This window comes from Jaculus jaculus, chromosome 10 (assembly GCF_020740685.1).
Source record: "Jaculus jaculus isolate mJacJac1 chromosome 10, mJacJac1.mat.Y.cur, whole genome shotgun sequence".
NCBI lineage: Eukaryota > Metazoa > Chordata > Mammalia > Rodentia > Dipodidae > Jaculus > Jaculus jaculus.
Window position 1 is genome coordinate 27,104,139 of NC_059111.1, and position 20,919 is coordinate 27,125,057.

General features: G+C 45.9%; 1 protein-coding gene across 1 annotated transcript in view; it reads right to left on the reverse strand.

Annotated features, from left to right (window-relative positions):
• Nucleotides 1–8,312: 8,312 nt before the first annotated feature.
• Mthfs (methenyltetrahydrofolate synthetase) overlaps nt 8,313–20,919 on the reverse strand; it is a 44,099-nt gene continuing 31,492 nt past the window's right edge. The window contains exon 3 of the mRNA XM_004660385.2: nt 8,313–8,897. Coding sequence (XP_004660442.2) covers nt 8,665–8,897 — 233 coding nt within the window. The 3' untranslated portion in view covers nt 8,313–8,664. The remainder of the gene's footprint in view (nt 8,898–20,919) is intronic.

Below are 20,919 nucleotides of genomic sequence, written 5' to 3' on the forward strand. Positions count from 1 at the left end.
GGGAAATTTTTCTCTACAACAAGAGCTGGTGTCAATTTCCCCAGGGACTCTCTTTGCAGACTCTGTGGTGACACCAGGACATCTGATTCTGCCAGATGTGACAGGTTTGGCAAATACTTCCATACAAGAAACTTTGACTTGACTTGAAGTAGTGGCAAGGAATTGTGGTGTGGGGAAGGAAAAAAGACACATCATTCTCTACACCTACAGTTTCCCTTCCTTCCAAGAATCTTCATGTCTTATCTCATCTAATTTAGCCAGGAGCCACAAGATAGTGGGGGCTAGCTAGTCCAGGAACCATTCTGACCACATGCTGGTAAATCTGTACGGACGTGTGGGGTGGTCTCTTTTTGTACCTACATCCTGCCTGTGATGGTTAACTTCTGTTGTCAACTTGATCAGATCAGGATCAAATAAGAGATTCAGCTCTTGGGTTGGCCTGTGAGGGTGTCTTCAGGAAGGATGAATGGAGGGAGGAAAACATCCTCCAGAACGGGCGCCCATTCATGTAATGGACCAGATACAAAGAGGATTAAACCTGAACCTGGCATTGTGGCTGGTTAGCTCAGCCTCCATTCAAAACCTATGTATGACCCCAATTTGGGCCTCTCCCTTCTCAAGAGCAGGAGCTCTCTGTAGCCCAGGCTTAGCCCCCCCCCCCCACATGCCTCCTGGGCATGAGCTCTGCATTCCTTCCTTCTCTTAAATTCCATCTATAATCTAATAAAATCTCTCCAACCCTTAAAAAATAAAAAGAGGGCTGGAGAGATGGCTTAGCGGTTAAGTGCTTGCCTGTGAAGCCTAAGGACCCCGGTTCGAGGCTCGGTTCCCCAGGTCCCACGTTAGCCAGATGCACAAGGGGGCGCACGCGTCTGGAGTTCGTTTGCAGAGGCTGGAAGCCCTGGCGCGCACATTCTCTCTCTCTCTCTCTATCTGTCTTTCTCTCTGTCTCTGTTACTCTCAAATAAATAAATAATAAAAATTAAAAAATAAATAAATAGAAAGAAGGCCAGGCATGGTGGCACATGCCTTTAATGCCAGCACTAGGGAGGCAGAGGAAGGAGGATCGCCGTGAGTTCGAGGCCACCCTGAGACTATATAGTGAATTCCAGGTCAGCCTGGGCTACAGTGAAGCCCTACCTTGAAAAAATAAATAAATAAAAAGAAAGAAGGCAACTCTGGGAGAACACACAGCATTTTGCCTGGCTGCCCTTGCTACTTGCCGGAGCATGCGTCCACCCTGTAGCTGCGGTCCTGCACAGGCATCAGAGCCCAGCTTTAGCAGCCTTCCTATGTGGACTGGAGCACAGCAGCTCTGGGCATCCTCCAGGCCTGCAGTGTGAGATGGGGACTCTCAGGCTGAGGCATATGGCCTCGTGGACTGAGTAGCTACTGAGTTCTCATACTCTACAGCCTGCACACAGCTACTGTTGGACCGCCCAGTCCACATCATATAAATTCCCTTTATAATACATATTTATTTTATAAGTTCTGTTCCTCTAGAGATCCCTGACTAATACTCTCTCAGAGGACTTTTCCTCTCCAACCATGGGTGTTGCAAACTGGCTACATCCAGGTTAGTATTTAATCTCTAATGTTTACCTCTAATCCCTACCTCTAATCTTATCCCTGTCTATCTCTAATGTTTTCCTATTGCCATATTATATTTACCTCTGGATATCATGGTATATATCATTTTAGAATCCTTCCTGGAAACACCCTCTAACCTTAATAGGAAGAAATTTTAGGTCTCACCTTAGACCAACCAAATCAGCATTATACATTTTTTTGGTTTATTTTTATTTATTTATTGGAGAGCAACAGACAGAAAGAGAAAGAGGCAGATAGATAGAGAATGGGCACACCAGGACCTCCAGCCACTTCAAATGAATTCCAGATGCATGCACCCCTTGTGCATTTGGCTTACGTGGGACCTGGGGAATTGAGCCTCAACAGGCAAGCACTTAACTTCTAGCTAAGCCATCTCTCTAGCCCCAGAATTATATTTTAACAAGATTGCCAAGCCATCTACATACTAAATAGGTGGCCATTTTCTGGAATATTTTGGTGGCTACTTGAAATCTCCCACCCCTTAAGTATCTACTTGTTAAAAACATTCCCCTTGCTGTAGACCAATGCTCATATTTGTTAAAAGAAAAACTAGGGCCAGGCGTGGTGGCACATGCCTTTAATCCCAGTACTCAGGAGGCAGAGGTAGGATGATTGACGTTGAGTTTGAGGCCACCCTGACACTACATAGTGAATCTAGCTCAGGTCAGCCTGAGCTAGAGTGAGACCCTATCTCAAACAAACAAACAAAAAAGAAAAACTAGGGCTGGAGAGATGGCTTAGTGGTTAAGGTGCTTACCTACAAAAGGCCCAGGTTCAATTCTCCAAGACCTACATAATCCACATACAAAAAGGTGGCTCAAGCATGTGGAGTTTCTTTGCAGTGGCTGGAGGCCCTAGCGCACCCATTCTCTCTCTATCTGCCTTTCTCTCTCTCAAGTAAATAAGTAAAAAGTATTAAAAAAAAAAAAAAAGAAAGAAAAACTAGTTCTTACAGTTTTTACCAGGGATAATGGATGCTCATGCAGCTAACATTATTTGTGGTAGGGAGAAGGATGAAAGATGTGGCCTAGTTGGAATGTGTCCTTCCTTTATGCAGACTAAGGCTTTCAGACTTATTCTCTAGGCAACAGTGGGCAACCAAAGGCAGTTAAGCAAGTAGGTGGCATGAGCAGGGTTACTTTTAATGGATATAAGGCATGGAAGCAGGAGGATGGCCTAGGGGAGATGGTCACTCTGATATGTCATCTATGCAGTCCACTGGCTCTTACACTAAGTATAGCTACAGGAAGGAGGCCTTATCTTATTCTCAGATTTGAAGAATGGCAAGTATTTAGGAGTCACTGCAGTGTATCTATTCTACATGGTCAACATCCACAGTATCTCAACACAGATCTCCAGAATAATAGTTTTCTTTATCTCTGGGCTTTGGAAGAATTAACTAATACATTTTTTTTTCTTTGTATTTCAGTCCTAAAGAGATGATTTTTCTGTGATAAACCAAGAGTTTGCCATTTGTAGTGGTGGGTTCTTGGGGTATATTATTCACCATTGAAAGAATCCTTTGCTTTGAAAGCATACGTGTATGTGTGCTGTGTGGTGCATGGGGTGTGTGCATGTGCGGGTGTCCTTGTGGTACCCCATGTGCTTACACGTGGCAGGGGGCGCTCCAGAGCAGATTGCCAGGCGCTTCACTCCAGCAGCCTTATGCCCACTCTTGTCTCAGCAAGTCTCTTACTAACACCACAGCTTGCTGCTTTTGACAAGCCCAGGGGCAATTCCCTGGTCTCGGTTTCCCCTTGTGGAACTGGGGTTATAGGCTTGCCTGCCCACACTCAGATGCTTAGATGGATTCTGGAGATACCTGCAGTCTCAGGCCCTCACGCTTGCACAGGAAGTGCACTAGATGGCTGAGCCTTCTTCTCCAGCCCCCCTGAACAAGATTTTCAACCACTGTAATAATGTGTCTTTTTAGCTTGTAGAAATTCCGCTTCTCTCCCCTTTCTCACTGTACCTAATAAATGACATAGCCTGTCCAATTGACAAAGTTTTAAGTTTTTCTTTTACTTTTGTTTATACGATTGCAAATCACATTCTTATCTAAAGGATTGCAGTCTTCCGGGGGGGGGGGGTGTTGGCTTGTGTATGTGTAGTATGTGTGGGGTGTGCATGTAGAGCGCGTGCACATACATGTATTGCCCATGTGCACATGCATGTGGGGACCAGAGGAGAAGCCCAATGTCCTCCTCCATCACTCTTCTGCTTTGTTTCTTCAAAATAGAGATTTTGCAAACCTGGCGCTGTCACCGACCGGCTAGCCAGGGAGCCCCACTGAGCTCTCTCTGTTCACCTCCTTCCATCCTCCCACAAGACTGGGTTACAGACCTGCGGCCATGGCTGGCTTTTTCTGAGTGCTGGTGAGGCAGTTCAGGGATGGCAAGGCCCCGACGTAAACAGCTTTCTTTCGGCAACATGTGGGAATTGTCCTTGAGTCCCCAGGGGAAAATCTGGGTTGCTGCATCTTTACTTTCAGTCAGAACTGATGCCATAAGGCTCGTGCCTTTCCTTTTATCTGCCCCCCCCCCCAGGAAGTCCCTCCACTCCCTTCTGAGAAGGCCCTTCCTTGAGAATTAAAATTTCTGGCAAGATTGCTCTCTTTCAGAAATCCTGACTCCAGACACCTGATGTCTGGGCTAGACTAGCTAAACCAGCTGTTTATCCATGGGACTCATTTAAAAAAAAAAAAAAAAAAAAAAGGTGAGCCAGATGGCTTAGTGATTAAGACACTTGCCTGCAAAGCCAAAGGACCCAGGTTCAACTCCCCAGGACCCACATAAGCCAGAGGCACAAGGGGACGCACACATCTGGAGTTCATTTGCAGTGGCCAAAGTCCCTGCTGTGTCATTCTCTTTCTCTCTCTCTCTCCCCTTATCTATTTCTGTATCTCTATCTCAAATTTAAAAAAAAAAAAAAAGGCTAGACAGATGGCTTAGCAGTTAAAACACTTGTCTGTGAAGCCTAAGGAACCAGGTTCAACTCCCCAGATCCCATGTAAGCTAGACACACAAGGTGATGCATGCACATGTCATACATGGACACAAGGTGGTGCACATGTCTGGAATTCAATTGCAGTGGCTAGAGGGCCTGGTGCACCAATTCTCATTCTCTCATAAAAAAAATAATAATAATAAGCTGACAGAAAGCTAAAAGAAGCCATTCTACATGCAGTTCAATGGGAGAAAGAGATACCACCAGTGAAGATAGTCAACAGTGGACACTGCAAGCCTTATAACTGGCCAGCCAGGCCAAATGAGCCAATGGGTGCAATAGTGGCATGTCTATCATGGTGGAAACAAACTGCCCTCCAATTGGACTGGAGGTCCACTCCATGGGGGGAAAACACATTCCTGATATTAAAAACTTAAAACAGGGGTAGTCATGAGCCCTAGGGGTGTAACATCTGCTGATGTCTGGAAAAATGTATATAGTATGCTTATCAAACTGCCCAGTAAGCTCTTCTCTTAATATTTATACCCTTATATTAATGCTACTCTCACTTTGGGTAGAGAATCTTCTCTTTTCAGATGGCAGTGACCTTGGGATGACTCAGAAGGTATCATAGTGCTGGAAAGAAGTGACTGGAGTACTGGGTAACATCTCAATCACACCTTCCAAGGCTCAGGGTCCATAGCAGAAGAGGTGGCAGAAAGAATGTAAGAGCCAAAGGAAGGGTAGGACTCCGTACAATGTGCTCCCTCCAGACATAAAATGGACTGGACATCCATGACCTCACAGTGCCTGACACTACCTACACAAGACCATCATAAGAAGAGGAAAATATCATGACATCAAAATAAAAGAGAGACTACTGAGATGGGGAGGGGATATGATGGAGAATGGAATTTCAAAGGGGAAAGTGGGGGGGGGAGGGTATTACCATGGGATACTTTTTATAATCACATGGAAAATGTTAATAAAAATTGAGAAAAAAAAGAGAATAGGTGTTCAAAAAAAAGTATAGCATGGTACCTACGCCGCCATCTTAACCAGAAATCTGTTGTTACATTCTTTTTTTTTCTCAAGTTCTCAGGTTGAAAGGTGTTATAACTTAGTGTTCTTCCCTTACAGAATATGACTTCCATATTGAAGACTTCTGATTGTTCTTTGTATAGAGTGTTATATTACATTAAACATAATGTTTATTTCCATAACATTTAAAAAAATAAAATAGTATAATAAAATAAAATAAGGGCTGGAGAGATGGCTTAGTAATTAAAGTACTTGCCTACAAAGCCAAAGGACTCAGGTTCAATTCCCCACGACCCACATAAACCAGATGCAAAAATTAGCATGTGTCTGGAATTCGTTTGCAGTGGCTAGAGGCCCTGGTATGCCCATATTCTCTCTCTCTCTAATAATAAATAAAAATTTAAAAAATAATAAAATAAAAACCAACTCAACCTGAGTCTTGAGATGGGCTTCTCAAGCCTTCTCTTGCCTCCCTGGGCAAGAGCTCTGCAGTTCTCCCTTCTCTTAGGTTTTAGGCTTCTCAACCCCTTCTGGCCTCCTTTGGAAGAAGCTCTGCCTTCCTTCCCTTACGCTCCCCTTCTCTCTCTCTTAAAGCTGAACCTTATCCTCTGCTCTGTGGATTTTACTCTTCAAATTCATAAGACAAGAATCCACAGACACCCTAAAATCATCAGTGTGTTGGTGTATCATACTGGAGCATGGGAGAGGAGCCCCAAAATTCCTGTATCACTGGGGATTGAACTCAGGTCATCTCAGGCTCTCATGATTGTGCAACCAATTCTTTTACCTCCTGAGCCATCTCCCCAGCCTCTAGATCTAAAGTTTTAGATACTTCTACATATATTAAGGGTAAATTAACTCTTAAAAATGTTCTCACTCACTCTAAATCAGTTCAGTATGAGATTATTTTTGAGCCTAAAGCCTTATGAACCACTAGTAACTGATATGCAACATGATAAATAGGCCAATGGCAGAGCCTTTTAAACAAGTAAAGGAAGAGGAACCTGCAAGGGAAGCAGAGGATGACGTCAGGAAGAGACTAAGCAGTGGCAGGCTTAAGGATGCACAGGAGTTTTCCAGATGGACCAGAGAGGGCAGCACTGAGACAGAGGAAAGCATGGTCACAGGGGCAGGGGGCGGGCGCAGCCTGTGATGCTGGGGACATGGTGAAGGAAAAGATGGAAGTGGGGAGAGAGGATAGAAAAGGTGAAAGGCTTATTGCAGGGGATTTTATATACAAGGGAGGTTATTTAGCTATTATATAACTCCCTAAATACTTCAATCAGAACTGTTCAATATTAGACTCTTGCTTTAAAAGATTGCTGGGGAGGAGGGGGTTGGTTCTGGAGAGATGGCTCGGCTGTTAAGGTGCTTGCTTACAAGCCTAACAACCCAGACCCGGGTTCAATTCCCCAGTACCCACGTAAAGCCAGATGCACAAAGTGGCACATGTATCAGGAGTTCATTTGCAGTGGCTAAGGTCCTGATGTGCCCATTCTTTCTCTTTCTCTCTCCTTGCAAATAAGTAAATTAAATTAAATTAAAGATTGCTCTGAAATAAACTGGAGACCAAAGAAAAAAGCATGAAGCCTGCCTGTTTCAGCTGAGAAATGCTGACGGTTAGATGACACAGCAGCAGGATGGCAGGAAGGGAAGGACAGATGCCGATGGTGTCTTGGAGGAAAGACCAGCAGAAGCTGATGACAGGCTGGGGGTGGGGTGCAAGTCAAGAGCCATGCTCAGGAAGACCCCTGGGGGTCTGGTGATAGCACATTCCTTCCCCCACAAAATTATCTCTCCCTGGCTGTGAGGCCATCTGCCAGCGTCCAGCCCAGAGCAACTTTCATTTCCAAAACAGAACCCATAAGCAAACAGAAATAACTCCTAACTTACATCAGACAGTAAATTCCTAAAGGGCCAGAAATGAGAACCAATCAACTGAATGAAAGAATGTCACCCATAAAAGGTTCCCATTCATCAACCACACAGAACTCTAAGGTGAGTAAATGAAGCCATGGTAAGGTGGTAGAATGTTCTTGGAGACCATTTTTACCCAAACCAAGCACTTGCAAATCAGTGTGTAATAGCTGAGTTGGGAATAGAAAGATGGGTGAATTGGAGAAATGCTTGCTGCTCAGGTATGAGAACCTGAGTTTTGACCACAAGGAACCCATATGAATGCCAGGCATAGTGGCATGCACTTCCCAGCACAGGAATTGAAGACAGACATGCCCCAGTGCAAGCTGGCTAGCTGGATGGATTGAATCAGTGAGGGTTCAGTGAGGCATCCTATCTCAGTAAATAAAGGAATCAACTGAGGAAGAAAACCAATGTAATCTCTGCCCTCCATGTTTATGAATGCGTGGGCGTGCACACACACCACACTCACAGACACACATAAGAAAATACTATTAATGACTGAATCTCCATGTGCCCAGGACAGCACATGATGAAATGCAGTGTCCACATCCCCAGCGTGTTTACCTTCCTGCATACTTGTCCAAGCACAGTGCTTCAAGAATACGTAATTTGAACTGCAAAGCACAAAGAGCAACTGATCACCCGGCAGCTTAGCTGAAAATCATGCAGTGATGGCCTCCACCCGAATTCATCTTCTAGTATGCACGCATCTACTGATTCCTAAAGATAGTTTTAATGTTCAATGTGTCGTACTTTGAAACACACTCCATATTCACTAAATGTGGCACTTTGCCTCACTTTTTAAACATATTTTAGTCGTTTATTAATATTATCAGAGAGAACGAGAGAGAGAGAGGAAGAGAGAATTGGCTCACGGGAGCCCCCAGCCACTGCAGTAGAACTCCAGGCATGTGACCATCTTATGCACTTATGCAACGTTGCACGCTTGCAACACCTCGTGCGTCTGGCTCATCCGCGACCTGGAGAGCAGAGCATGAGTCCTTAGGCTTCGCAGGCAAGCGCAGCGCCTTAACCACCAAGCCATCTCCCCAGCCCACTCTGGCTCATTTTTGACAAGGGGAAAACACCCATATTTTTTCTTTACACCGGTGCCCAACACTGGGTATTTGGCTGCAGTCAAGGGGCTTAAAAGGCCAAGGAGTCTTCGTAAAGGACTTCATCCACCTTCACGTCATGTTTATCCACTGGGACCTGGAGACAGATCTGCTCTTTGAAGGCCAAAGCCAGGGTGTAGGGCTTCACTCTCTGATGCTGCAGACAGCGCTTCAGGTAGGTGTCATAGTAGCCCTTGCCCCTCCCCAGCCGGTTGCCATCTTTATCAAACCCGAGGCCTGGCATGAAGACGAGATCGAGTCCACCTGTGGAGAAGAGGAACATGTTTTGAAGTATTAATGGCTTCTGCAAGATCATTTCAGGATTGGATGTGCATTTGTGTTTCTTTCCCTGGTGACATCAGTTCTTTGATTTCTAAAGGAATATATGATCTTTGTAGAAGGTATAAAACAGAGTTGGGCAAGGAAGGACATCACAATGACTCAGCAACTAGGTCCTCCATTGATCCTTCCAGAAATCCTTCTGCATATGTCCCAAGCCCCATCCATGCCCACTTAGACATGGCCTAAGAACTTTTTGTTTGTTTGTTTCACTAGCACCCAAGTGATTTTACATACCTGTCCAGTTTGGGAAACAGTGCCCAGGATACAACAGGTGGAGGAGTGGGAGATGCTGAAGGAGAGGTAGAGAGGCTGGAACTATCTTTGTAGTCACAGAGCAGCCAGAGCAGGTGGCTTTTAAGAGCACCAAGCAGTCGGCACAGCCTGCCCCTCTTCCTTTCCCTCCCACTGACAGGAAGGCTAGGCTGCCCCAGATTCATGGTGTGACCTACCCAGGACCCCCTGTCCCATGGCTAGAATCTTCCTTGGTAACTAGAACTGGCCACCCAGCCTTGGAACAGGGAGAGCACCTGCAGCCTGAAGCTCAGGGTCTTGTAGGCCACAGAAGCCTACCCACAGTGTTGAGATGAATGGATGGCACTCCTACCAGAGAGGCAATGCAGGAGAGGAGGTGGACGGCTTCCATGGTTTTATGAGCAGCTGCCTGCAGGAAGCATGAGGTATCAGAGCTAGTGCATGGGGCCAACCCAGCTATTTGCCCTGGGGTCTTCCTGGACTGGGTCCTTGTTCTGTCCTGGGGTGGTCTAAGTGACCTACAGTTTAGTCACGGATTAACCACTCAGACAGCATGGCTGGCAAGGCATCTCACGATTGGAAGCAAAGGACTCTCTGGAACAGGGTGGCAGAAGTCGAGATATTCGGACTACCTGCTAGGCTGGCCCCTGACCAGAAGCTCTTCTGTGAGGTGGACTAAGCTTCTCCTGGCTCCCAGCACACACCCATCTGCCTGGTCTGCCAACATTGCAGCTTATGGTCGTTGCCTCCCCATTAAACCTGCCTGTACTTTTCAAACACCACGTACTAAACGCCTAGGCCACCAACTTGCCTTCCTCACTGACCCAGTGCCACTCACTTGTCTCCCTGGGAATGGACAGTGGCCTGTGCACTTGGACCTGGAGCCCTCAGGTCATTGTTCTGTGTCCAGGGCATTCTCAGGTGAGAAGTTCCTTTGCCTTCTAAACCTAGAACACCCACACATGATCTTGGATCCCTGCCTCTTTACAGGGTAAAAAGATAATTTTGCAATGTCCTGGGGCAGATGGAGGGGACACACAATCCCTGCCTTCAGGAGATAGTAGTTAACATGAAAGTTATACACATGCAATATCCAGGGCACAGCAGTACCTCTGCCCACTGCCCCCAAACTAAAGAGAGAAAGACTCTCTTGACGGAAGAAAGGTGATCCTACTGGCGTGGTAAGGTCAGGTCAGGAGGGACTCTGACTTAACCTAGATTTTTAAGAATACTTCAGAGTCACGTACATTACAGAAATCCAAAGCAGGGGGTCAGCGTGTGCTAAAGAGAGAGTGGGCATCGGTCTTGTTCACTGGGGAAGAAGGGTAGCAGAAGATAGGAGAATGGAGTTCCCCTCAGCACTGTTGGCAGAAGTGTAAAACCAGTGCAAATGCTATAGAAATGGCACACAGGTTCCCTAGAAAACCAAAAATAGAACTACCGTATGATCTAACAACCTTGCTTCTGGGTGTTCATCCAGAAGAACGGAAATCAGCACACCTCATGCACGCGTGTGTGGAGGCCAGAGAAGGACACGGGGCATGTTCCTCCATGCCTCGTCCACCAGCTTCCTTTAGTCTCTCACTAAACCCAGACCTGTCGCTGTTCAGTCAGCCTGGCTGGCCAGTGAGTGCCAGTGGTTCTCTGGCCTCGGTTCCCCACAGGATTGGGGTTTTGGGCAGCTGTTTATGTGGGTGCCGGGCAGTCAAACTCAGACCCTCCCAGGTCCTCGTGCTTGTGCAGCAAGGGTGCGTACTCTGAGCCATCTCCCAGCTCCCTCAATGAGATGAACATCCTTCCATTACACCGCAGCGTTCTGCGCAATATCAAAGTGGCAGAAAGAGCCTAAATGCTCACCATAGTAGGACTGGGTCAAGAAAAGGTGGGGCATACACAGACAGTGAACTATCACTCCACCATGGAAAAGAGGGAATTGTGAAATGCTGGACCACACTGGGCCTTGAGAACACCAAGCAGAGCGGATGCATCCGTCACACGAACACTAACAGCGTACGTCTCTATTTATACTGTGCATCTGGAGCAGTGCGACTTTCAGAAACAAAAAGTAGAATGATGGCTTCCAGAGGCTACTAGAAGGTGGGAAGGTGGAGATACGGTTCAACAGCTGTGAGAATTCACTCACAAAAGATGAGAAAGTTCTCAAGATCTGTCACATGACACTGTTTACTACAATTGGCACACAAATTTTTCAGAGAGCATCACTCCTGCTTTATATTATTTAACATAATAGGAAATAAAATTAGAAAGAAGAGACCAAACAAGAAGCCAACAAGGACAGCTAGCGTGTCCACCAGAGTCAATTCCTAAGAAACAGAAGACAGAGCTGCGGAGCATCCACAGCTAGGCTGACATGGGAAGACGATGAAGAGAAGAAACCGGCAAAAGAAAACCGTTCTCGGCCCCCGTGGGGGAGTCAGTTCCTGCTTCTCCCTGCCGCGAGGCGTCTGCTCTCCGAGTCTGCCTTGTCCTGGAGCTCAGAGTATATGTCTCTGTCACCCCTCGCTGGACAGCGCATCTCCTTGCAGGCCATAATTTTTTCCATCTCATTCTTCATGCTTGAATTTTTAACAGAACACTGGGCCAAAGAGACCCTGAAAGATGAGTACATTAATCTGCAAATGGATCAATCGTGGGATGACATCTCCCACTTAGTTAACTCCAGGGTACATATATTTGGACTAAGGATGCAACTTTATGAGGCAAAATGAACGTCTGCCCTTGCACAGCTGCTGCTCCGCGCAAGCTCCTCTGCTAAGCAGGAAGGAGATAGAGGCCCTTGCAACCCAGGGAACTGGAGGCTCTGCACTGGCCGGCCCCGGGCGGGGTTCCGGCATCCTGTCTGCGGTGCTGGACTCTTGTCCGCACTGCACTGTTGCCTCCAACCATGGAGCTGGCTGCTGCCTCGGCGTCAGTGACTTCGGATATGCTCTCTCTGGTTGGCTCCAGCTTCTGCTATGTAGTGAGCTAGTTCAAGTGTTTTTCTGAAACACATACTGCATTCCTTGCTTGACTTCACTCACTCACTTTTTAAAAAACATTTTTATTTACTTATTTTAGGGAGAGAGAGAAAGAATGGGCACACTAGGGCCTCCAGCCACTGCAAATGAGCTCCAGATATATGCACCACCTGTGCATCTGGCTCATGTGGGTTCTGGGGAATCAAACCAGGGTCCTTAGGCTTTGAAGGCAAGCATCTTATCTGCTAAGCCATATCTCCAGCCCCAACTTCATCTACTTATTATTATTGCTTTTCAAGTTCCTCCTCTGCCTCACCACCCTCCCTCTCCCTCTCCCTCCCTCTCTCTCTCTCTCTCTCTATCACACACACACACATACACACACACACACACACACACAGGGAATCCTCACACTTCCATAACACAAATGCCTGATGATTCCCTTCTCCAAAAGTGAGGAATAATGGGGCTATAAATTCACGTACGACCCTCCCAAATAAAAAGAAAATCATGAAGGAGAGATTGCGCAGATTTTCCCTCTTGGGACCTCACGCTGGGGGCATCCCCTCTCAGCTTGAGAGTTTCTCTGCTTCTGCTTCTGCTCTCTTTCTTGACTTTGCATGTGTGTGCATATGTGTGTACGAGTTGTGAACATGAGGTCTGGTCACTAATGTTGGCACCACTTTTTGAGTCTGGTTAATATGAGTGGCTTGGGAATTGAACCCCAGGCCAGCAGGTCTTGCAAACAAGCACCATTAACCACTGAGCCATCCCCCATAGTCCCTGCTTCTCTCTCTTCTTTCTGAAAAATATTTATTTGTTTGTTTCTTTGTTTGAGAGAGAAAGAGGTCCAGCATTCTTCTACAGAGTCCCGGATTGTCACAGTTTCCCGGGGGAGGGGAGTGCGGGGGGGGGGACGGGACGCTGGTTGGCTGCTAGCTTTCTGAGGCAAACATATTCAAAACTGCAAAGCTGGGGGCTAGAGAGATGACTCAGTGGTTAAGGCACTGGCCTGCAAAGCCTAAGGACAGGGATTTGAATCCCCAGTACCCACATAAAGGCAGATATAACAAGTGGCGCATGCATCTAGAGTTTGTTTGCAGTGACTGGAAGCCCCAGCGTGCCTATTCTCCCTCTCCCTCTCCCTCTCCCTCTCTGCTTGAAAACAAATAAATAAAATATATTTTTTTAAAAGCTGCAAAGCTAACCTTTGGAAACTGGCCTCATTAAGCCTCATTCATACCTGTGCTTACTCCTAATCCCGTCCTTTCCTTGCTGCTGTCCTGCAGTAGCAGTTGCTGAAGGCAGGTGGGATGGAGATGGGGTGGGGCAGGCTTAGCTGTGTTATCAAGGGCATCTGCTATCTGGTCCAGACTTCCACATGCCCACTCACAAAACAGAGCTGCTCAGGAAAATTAAATGAGATAAGTACTTAGGAACATCCCAGAAAAGTACCTATCTATGATAATTACATTTAGCATGAGACTTTCTTTTTTGAATTAAGAAATATTAGACATTATTTCTTGAACCAGCTGGCAGGGAAAGGGGAAGAGTTCCTCTAGTACCATAAGTGATTTTGACAGACCTCTTCCAACTGTATCTTAGAACTGGCTTGCAAACATTCTCTCATCTCTATGTGACAGCCAAAGAGGGAGAAAGAAACCAGAGGAGAGTGAGGTGATGGGGAAGGAATCAGCAGGTTTTTCCTCTAAAAGGCCAAAGACTAAATAATTTGGCCTGTGAGGCTCTGTGGGCCATAGGCTGTTACCACTCCTTACTGCCATGAAAGCAGTCACAGACAATGCAGAAACAGAAGACAGCAGCTGTGCCCTAGTAAGAATTTATTTCCATCAAGTCATGGTGGCACATGCCTTTAACCCCAGCACTCAGGAGGCAGATGTAGGAGGATTGCCAAAAACTTGAGGTAAGCCTGACACTATATAGTGAATTCCAGATCAGCTTGAGGGAGACCCTACCTAAAAACAAACAAACAAAAAGTTTATTTACCAAAACAGAAAGAGGGCTAAATTGGCCCACAGGCTATAGTTTTCTACCCTTGTCTTATAGTACAAGAAGGAGCTTCACAAACACAGGAGCATGAAGATTAGGAGAGAGAAACTAGCCAGACAGTTGAGGATCACAGGGACTTCAAAGCAACCAGATTTTTAAAAAGCTAGAAATGTCCCTGAGCCTGTAAGGGGGAATCTGGTTTTTCCTTAAAGGAGTTGTCCCTTCTTAGAAACCTGACATAAAGATGACAAGAAGCTTACTCTCTCCCCGGAAATCAGATTAGTCTGTATTTTCCTTCTCCCTTCCTACTTAAAGGAGTTTCCCTTCCCATAAAGGCCACAGTCAGAGAGACCAGCTAAGTTTTCCCATTTCTGGAGATGCTCTCCTGATTTATAGGATCTCTGCCTTCTTTTAATCTTTTATGCTTTTAAGAAAATATAAACTATAAAAAATAAACAAGGGCTGGAGAAGTAACTCAGCATTTAAGGTACTTGACTTGACTACAAAGCCTAAGGACCCAAGTTTGAGTCCCTAGTACCCATGTAAAGCCAGATACACAAGGCGGCACATGCATTTAGGGTTCATTTGCAGAGGTTGGAGACCCTGGCAGGCCCATTATCTTTGTCTGTCTCCTCTTCTCTTCTCTTCTCTCTCTCTCTCTGTTTGCAAATAACCAAATAAAAATATAAAAAACAAAAACAAAAAAGAAACAGAGGGACAGAGATAGTGTCAAAAGTGGCAGAATGGACAATCAGGTAGACACAAAGACTAGATACAGCAACTAAATAATCACTGAGGTAAGAAAGACTGAAGCGGGAAGATGAGAAGGACACAGAGCTACACAGAGTCTTCTTCACTGACCAAAACCTAGGGAGTAGGGTTTGGAAGGAAATGAAAGGGAATCTTCTGGATGTTTCTATCATTCCTCATTCTGGAGCATGAAGTTCTGAGGACAGTGACACCTCTTAGGATATCCTGAATTCATACTTCCTGCCCTGAGCTTTCTGGAGAAAAAAGGAGATTGTCATTGCCCTGATCCTGAAGAGGCTAAGTTGAGCAAGCGTTAGAGCCCAGGAGATTCACGCAGCTTTCTGCTCTGTGTTGAGTAGGTACAGTTCTGACCCAGTTCTCTTTCTCCTGTTAATTCTTCCTAACTCACATTTCATGACTGCCTCTTTAGGAAAGTAATGATTCAGGACCTTCTCCAACTGCCCTCTGCAGTATCATGAGAATTCTCTTGTGATGCTGAATGTACCATTCCTCCTGAAGGTCCAACAAGTTACCCTGCTTCCACTCACTTCTGGTCCTACTCCATCCTAAAATATAGCCTTCATCCTGGCTCCCCTTGCTTAAGAACATTTAGCAGGGTTGGGGATGTAGTCTAGTCAACAGAGTGCTTGCCTAGCATGCAGGAAGCCCTCAGTTTAATCCCCAGAAACACACAAAACTGGGTTGGTAGAGCACCCCTGTAATCCTAGCACTTGGAAAGTGAAGGCAGGAGGATCAGGAGTTCAAGGTCATCCTCAGCCACTATCTCAAAACAAAACAAGCAAGCAAGCAAACAGTCCACTGAAACAGAACATTTAGTTCTGTTTAGAATGACAACCATTGATTGAGCAATAATTCCCAGGCTGTCCTTACCTGACTACACAAAGCCTGCCCCCATCTCCCAGCCTGACGCTCCACAGCAAGTCTGACGATCCTCTTGTGATGCCAGTTATGCGGGTGAATTCCATTTCCCACAAGTCCACTTGTGATTTCCTGCCTGTGTGCCTCTGCTCCACCCCAGGATGTCCTCCTCTGTCTGTCACCTGATATTGTCATGTCTGTAGTCACATAACAATGCACAGGTAACCTTCCACGCAGTCCTCCTGCCCACTCACTTCAGGGTGACTATCTCTCACCCCACGCTGCAAGAATGCCTGGTGACCAGAAAGTAACAGGTCCCTAGGAAGAGAGTTACTGTCTTTCCCCAGAAAAATGCTCAAGGCTCAGTCCTATTGACTATGAAAGAAAGAATGAGAGCAAGGGATACAATGAGTGGCCTATTGGCTGTATTAATCTGTGTCTTGACTATCCACATAGTCAACTTGTCCAGACCCTCAGACACTCGCATGAGACACTTGACTCCAAACCACAGTGCAGCTTGTACAAGAGAAGAAGAGGCAACAACCAACATCTGTGATGTGCCCAAAGGTGTCACGCCCTCCCTGAGCCACAGGAATAAAAGGGTGAGCAAAACCCATCCACATACCAATTGCTCCCCATTTCGCAGATGGAAAGCTGATGTTCAGAGGGTCAAACGACTCCTCATAGGGGGGTGAGGCTGTCCCAGGTGGGTAATGACTCGACAACCTACACTGCACCCACTGCCAACAGGTACAAGTGGGGTTAAGCAAAGGGAGGAAACACAAAGCCACAAAGCCAAGTAAGTGCTTTAGAGACCCCTGTCAGTGCAAAAGCACAGGACTCTTATCCAGATCTCAAACCTCCCCAATTGAAGCCTAATAGCCAGTCTTTTAAAAAGTATCCTTGTCAGCCAGGCATGGTGGCGCACACCTTTAATCCCAGCACTTGGGAGGCAGAGGTAGGAGGATTGTTGTGAGTCCGAGGCCACCCTGAGACTCCATGGTGAATTCCAGGTCAGCCTGGGCTAGAGGGAGACCCTACCTTGGAAAAAAAAAAAAAAGTATCCTTGGATATGTGGATATGATGGAGAATGGAATTTCAAAGGGGAAAGTGGGAGGAGGGAGGGTATTACCATGGGATATTTCTTATAATCATAGAAGATGTTAATAAAAATTGAGAAAAAAAATTTAAAAAAAAGAACAGCACTCACCCCTAAGAGAATAAGAAAATGACAGTTTATTGTGAGCCAAATATGAATGGCCATGGCTTAGGAACATGGAGTCATGTCACCCTAAATATCATGCTCCATTGTGTTAACAATTTCATAAAGCTTTTTTTTTTCAAGGTAGGATCTCACTCTAGCTCAGACTTACCTGGAATTCACTCTGTAGTCTCAGGGTAGCCTCAAACTCACAGCGATCCTCCTACCTCTGCTTCCCAAGTGCTGGGATTAAAGACATGCGCCACCATGCCCAGCCCATGAAGCTTTTAACAAAAGAAAGCTATAAAAAACACCTTAGTGGGTGTCAGACCAGTTACAGCAAAGCAGGGAAATCTCTGGTATAGGTATCACATACTATCTGATGATCTGATGACATGTGTAGCATTTGGATTGGTGGAAGCGAGTGGTTTTCACTTGGTAGTCAGGAGGATGTCAGGTCACACAGAGATGGGCAAGGCATGGCATTAAGAGGGCTACCTGCAACATTCTAGCTTTCCACAATCACATACATTCTAATCAGTTCATCAGCCTTGTAGAATCGTTAATACAGATGTAGTTATTTTTGTAATTTTATGAGCACTTTAGTTCACACCATTGAGCAGAAAGATGGAGTGTGATGCTTCTAGACAGGATGCCTGGCCTGAAATTCACCACTATGATTAGACTCGGCTACGACGCATCAGTCAAAATTGCCTTCACCTAGAACCTTGAACAAATAAACACACATGATGATGTAAGGAGTCCCTGAGCTATTAATACCAAATGCCAACTTAATCAATCGCTGCAAGCTTGCTCCTTGGGTCATGCCGCCGACTGTGGAGATGTACAGACTTGGGCATTTCCATCAAACTTGCTTCCATAACACAAAGAAGCCGAAATCCTAAAATGCAATACAGAGCCAATAACTCAAGAAAGCTCTTGTGGCAAACTTTCGGGAATCAATACTTTGAACTCATTATGAGTGCCTCAGAACAGAGGGAAGCACAACCCCGTTGGATCACTCTTCAGAGTAAAGCAACGCAGGGCAGCACACGGTAATAAGCAAAACCATTCCTGTGACCACATTTATAAGACACAGCCCATTTCTTGTTATGGATACAAATGGTTTGGAGGTCATGTATTTTCTGAGAAACGTGTAAGAATATTCAACTAAACCTCCTACTGGAGACAGATACTATATTTAAGCTCTACAGTGTAAATCCATCTTTGCTAATCACAGTATATTCTGGCCTTGGAAATCTCCAGGTAGAATCAAGCACATCTATGAAAGACAGGATTATCTATGACTGTTCATTTCTTTACTGTTATTATAAAGTCTTTTCATTTTTTATTTATTTGAGAGAACAAGGGAGAGACAGAGAGAGAATGGGCATGCCAGGGCCTCCAGCCACTGCAAACAAATTCCAGATGCATGTGTCATGTTGTGCATCAGGCTTATGTGGGTCCTAGGGAATCAAACCTGAGTCCTTTGGTTTTGCAGACAAGTGCCTTAATGGCTAAGCCATCTCTCCAGCCCATAAAGTCTTTTCTTTAGTACAGGCACCAATGTTTGCAGCAAAACACAGACAGGGTCTGCATTTATCACACGAGACTTGGGCCAAGTGTACCACACAAGTAAGGTGCGTCACCAGGCATGACAGGGCAGTCTACCAACCAACTCATGGGTGCTCAGAACATAAGACAATCCCAGCATCTCTTATATTAAGCCTAAGTGTATTCTGAGTTTGAGGTTTTGACCTATCACCATGAGCACTGACAATGTGTTTACATGGAGGTGGCAGGAAGGCAGGAATTCAGACCTTTCTGGGAAAAACAGCAAACAAATAGGAAATATGAAGAGTGTGTGGGAATGGCTGCTGAGTAGTCACCAAGAGCAGCCCCTCCAGCCCCGCCCAGGCAGCCCAGGCAAACTCAGGGCACTATGAAGACAGTCACCCTTCCTCCTGTACTACCTGTACCTCCTCTAGGGACATCTCAGGAAGGACAAAGAGAAGAGTGGTTGTCTCTGGGTGTCAGGGGGTGAGAAGGATTTTTTTGTTTTGTTTTGTTTTGTTTTTCTAGGTAGGATCTCGCTCTAGCCGAGGCTGATCTGGAAATCATTATGTAGTCTCAGGCTGGCCTGGAACTCTCAGCAGTCCTCCTACCTCTGCCTCCTACGTGCTGGGATTAAAGGTGTGCACCACCACACCAGGCTTGAGAAGGTATTTCCACCTCCTTTGTATGATTTAAATTTTTTTATGGTGATTTTTGTTTTTCTAGCCACTGCACATAACTCCAGAAGCATGTGCACCATGTGCATCTGGCTCACGTGAATTCTGGGGAGAAAAACCTGAGTCCTTGGGCTTCGCAGGCAAGTAACCTTAACCGCTAAACCATCTCTCCAGCCCTGGTTTACATCTTTATCGTGTGACACCCAGAACTGCAGCTTTTAAACTCCCCTTTGCAAGGTCAGCCTTCCAGCATGTGCAGGAAGGAAGGAGGCAGTCTCACTCAGTATGACTCCCACAACAACCATGACCAGCTAAGAACCTGGAAGTTACTGAAGCTTTCCTTAAAGCCCAATTTCTCCTTAAGATGAATGAAAGCAATAATAATGCCACCAACTTTACAGCGTGACTAAGTAAATAAATGAGATGTGTTTAAAAAACTGTAGACATGTGTTGGTTAAATACTGTCTGCTCTTAGGCTTAGGCATGTGGCAGTGCCTACTCTCTGTTACAGAGTCTGAAGGCTATTTCTTTTTGAGTCATCACACTGACCAAAGTGGTGAGATTTTCTATCAGCCCACCTCCAAGAGCGGGCCTAGCTCTCTACTGCCACCTGCTGTCTTCCAGAAATGTGCAGGCGGGAGCCCTCCAGAGATTCTCCAGCACTAGGCAGAGCAGGGGCCATACTCTGAGCTATAGACAGCTGACACAGGAGCCATGGGAAAACAAACCAAGTTTCCTTGCACAGAAGCCCCTCTGGGAAGCATGTGCACATAACTGGGACAATAAAATTTGACATTCCGTTTACACTGGCTTAGTGGCTGACACTGAGCTGACCACAGACACAGAATGCTCTGTTGGATTCACTTTTTGTTTTGTTTTGTTTTTTGAGGTAGGGTCTCGCTCTAGCCCAGGCTGACCTGGAGCTCACTATGTAGTCTCAGGGTGGCCTCGAACTCATGGTGATCTTCCTACCTCTGCCTCCGGAGTGCTGGAATTAAAGGTGTGTGCCACCACACCCACCTGGATGCACTTTTAATGTGGGCTTGGCATTAACAGGTTTAGAGGTGCTGCTCCAGGCTGCCACCTACAGCAGCTTTAGAAGTCCCCTAATTTTTCAGGGACACCAAATTCAGGTAAAACCAGATCCTGGTTTTGACAAGAGAAGAATTTCAGGGTGAGTCAGTACAAAGCACAGTTGGAGGGTAGTAAAGGTATTTAAATACAGATTTTAAGCATGAAGGCTGAGTCAGAGAGGAACCCCTGAAGAAAGTCAGGCACACTGGAGAGCATGGACGTGAACTACTCAAAGTCGAATCCCAATTAAGTGTTCTGGCATTAGCCATACAGACCGTTTTCATGGCTTTTAATTTATATCTCAAAAGGTTGCTAAGAAACTTTTTTTTTTTTTTGAAAGCAACAGACACTGAGAGAAAGACAGATAGAGGGAGAGAGAGAGAATGGGCGCACCAGGGCTTCCAGCCTCTGCAAACGAACTCCAGACGCATGCGCCCCCTTGTGCATCTGGCTAACGTGGGACCTGGGGAACCGAGCCTCGATCCGGGGTCCTTAGGCTTCATAGCCAAGCACTTAACCACTAAGCCATCTCTCCAGCCCGAAACTTTTTGATTAGCAAAATTATGGGG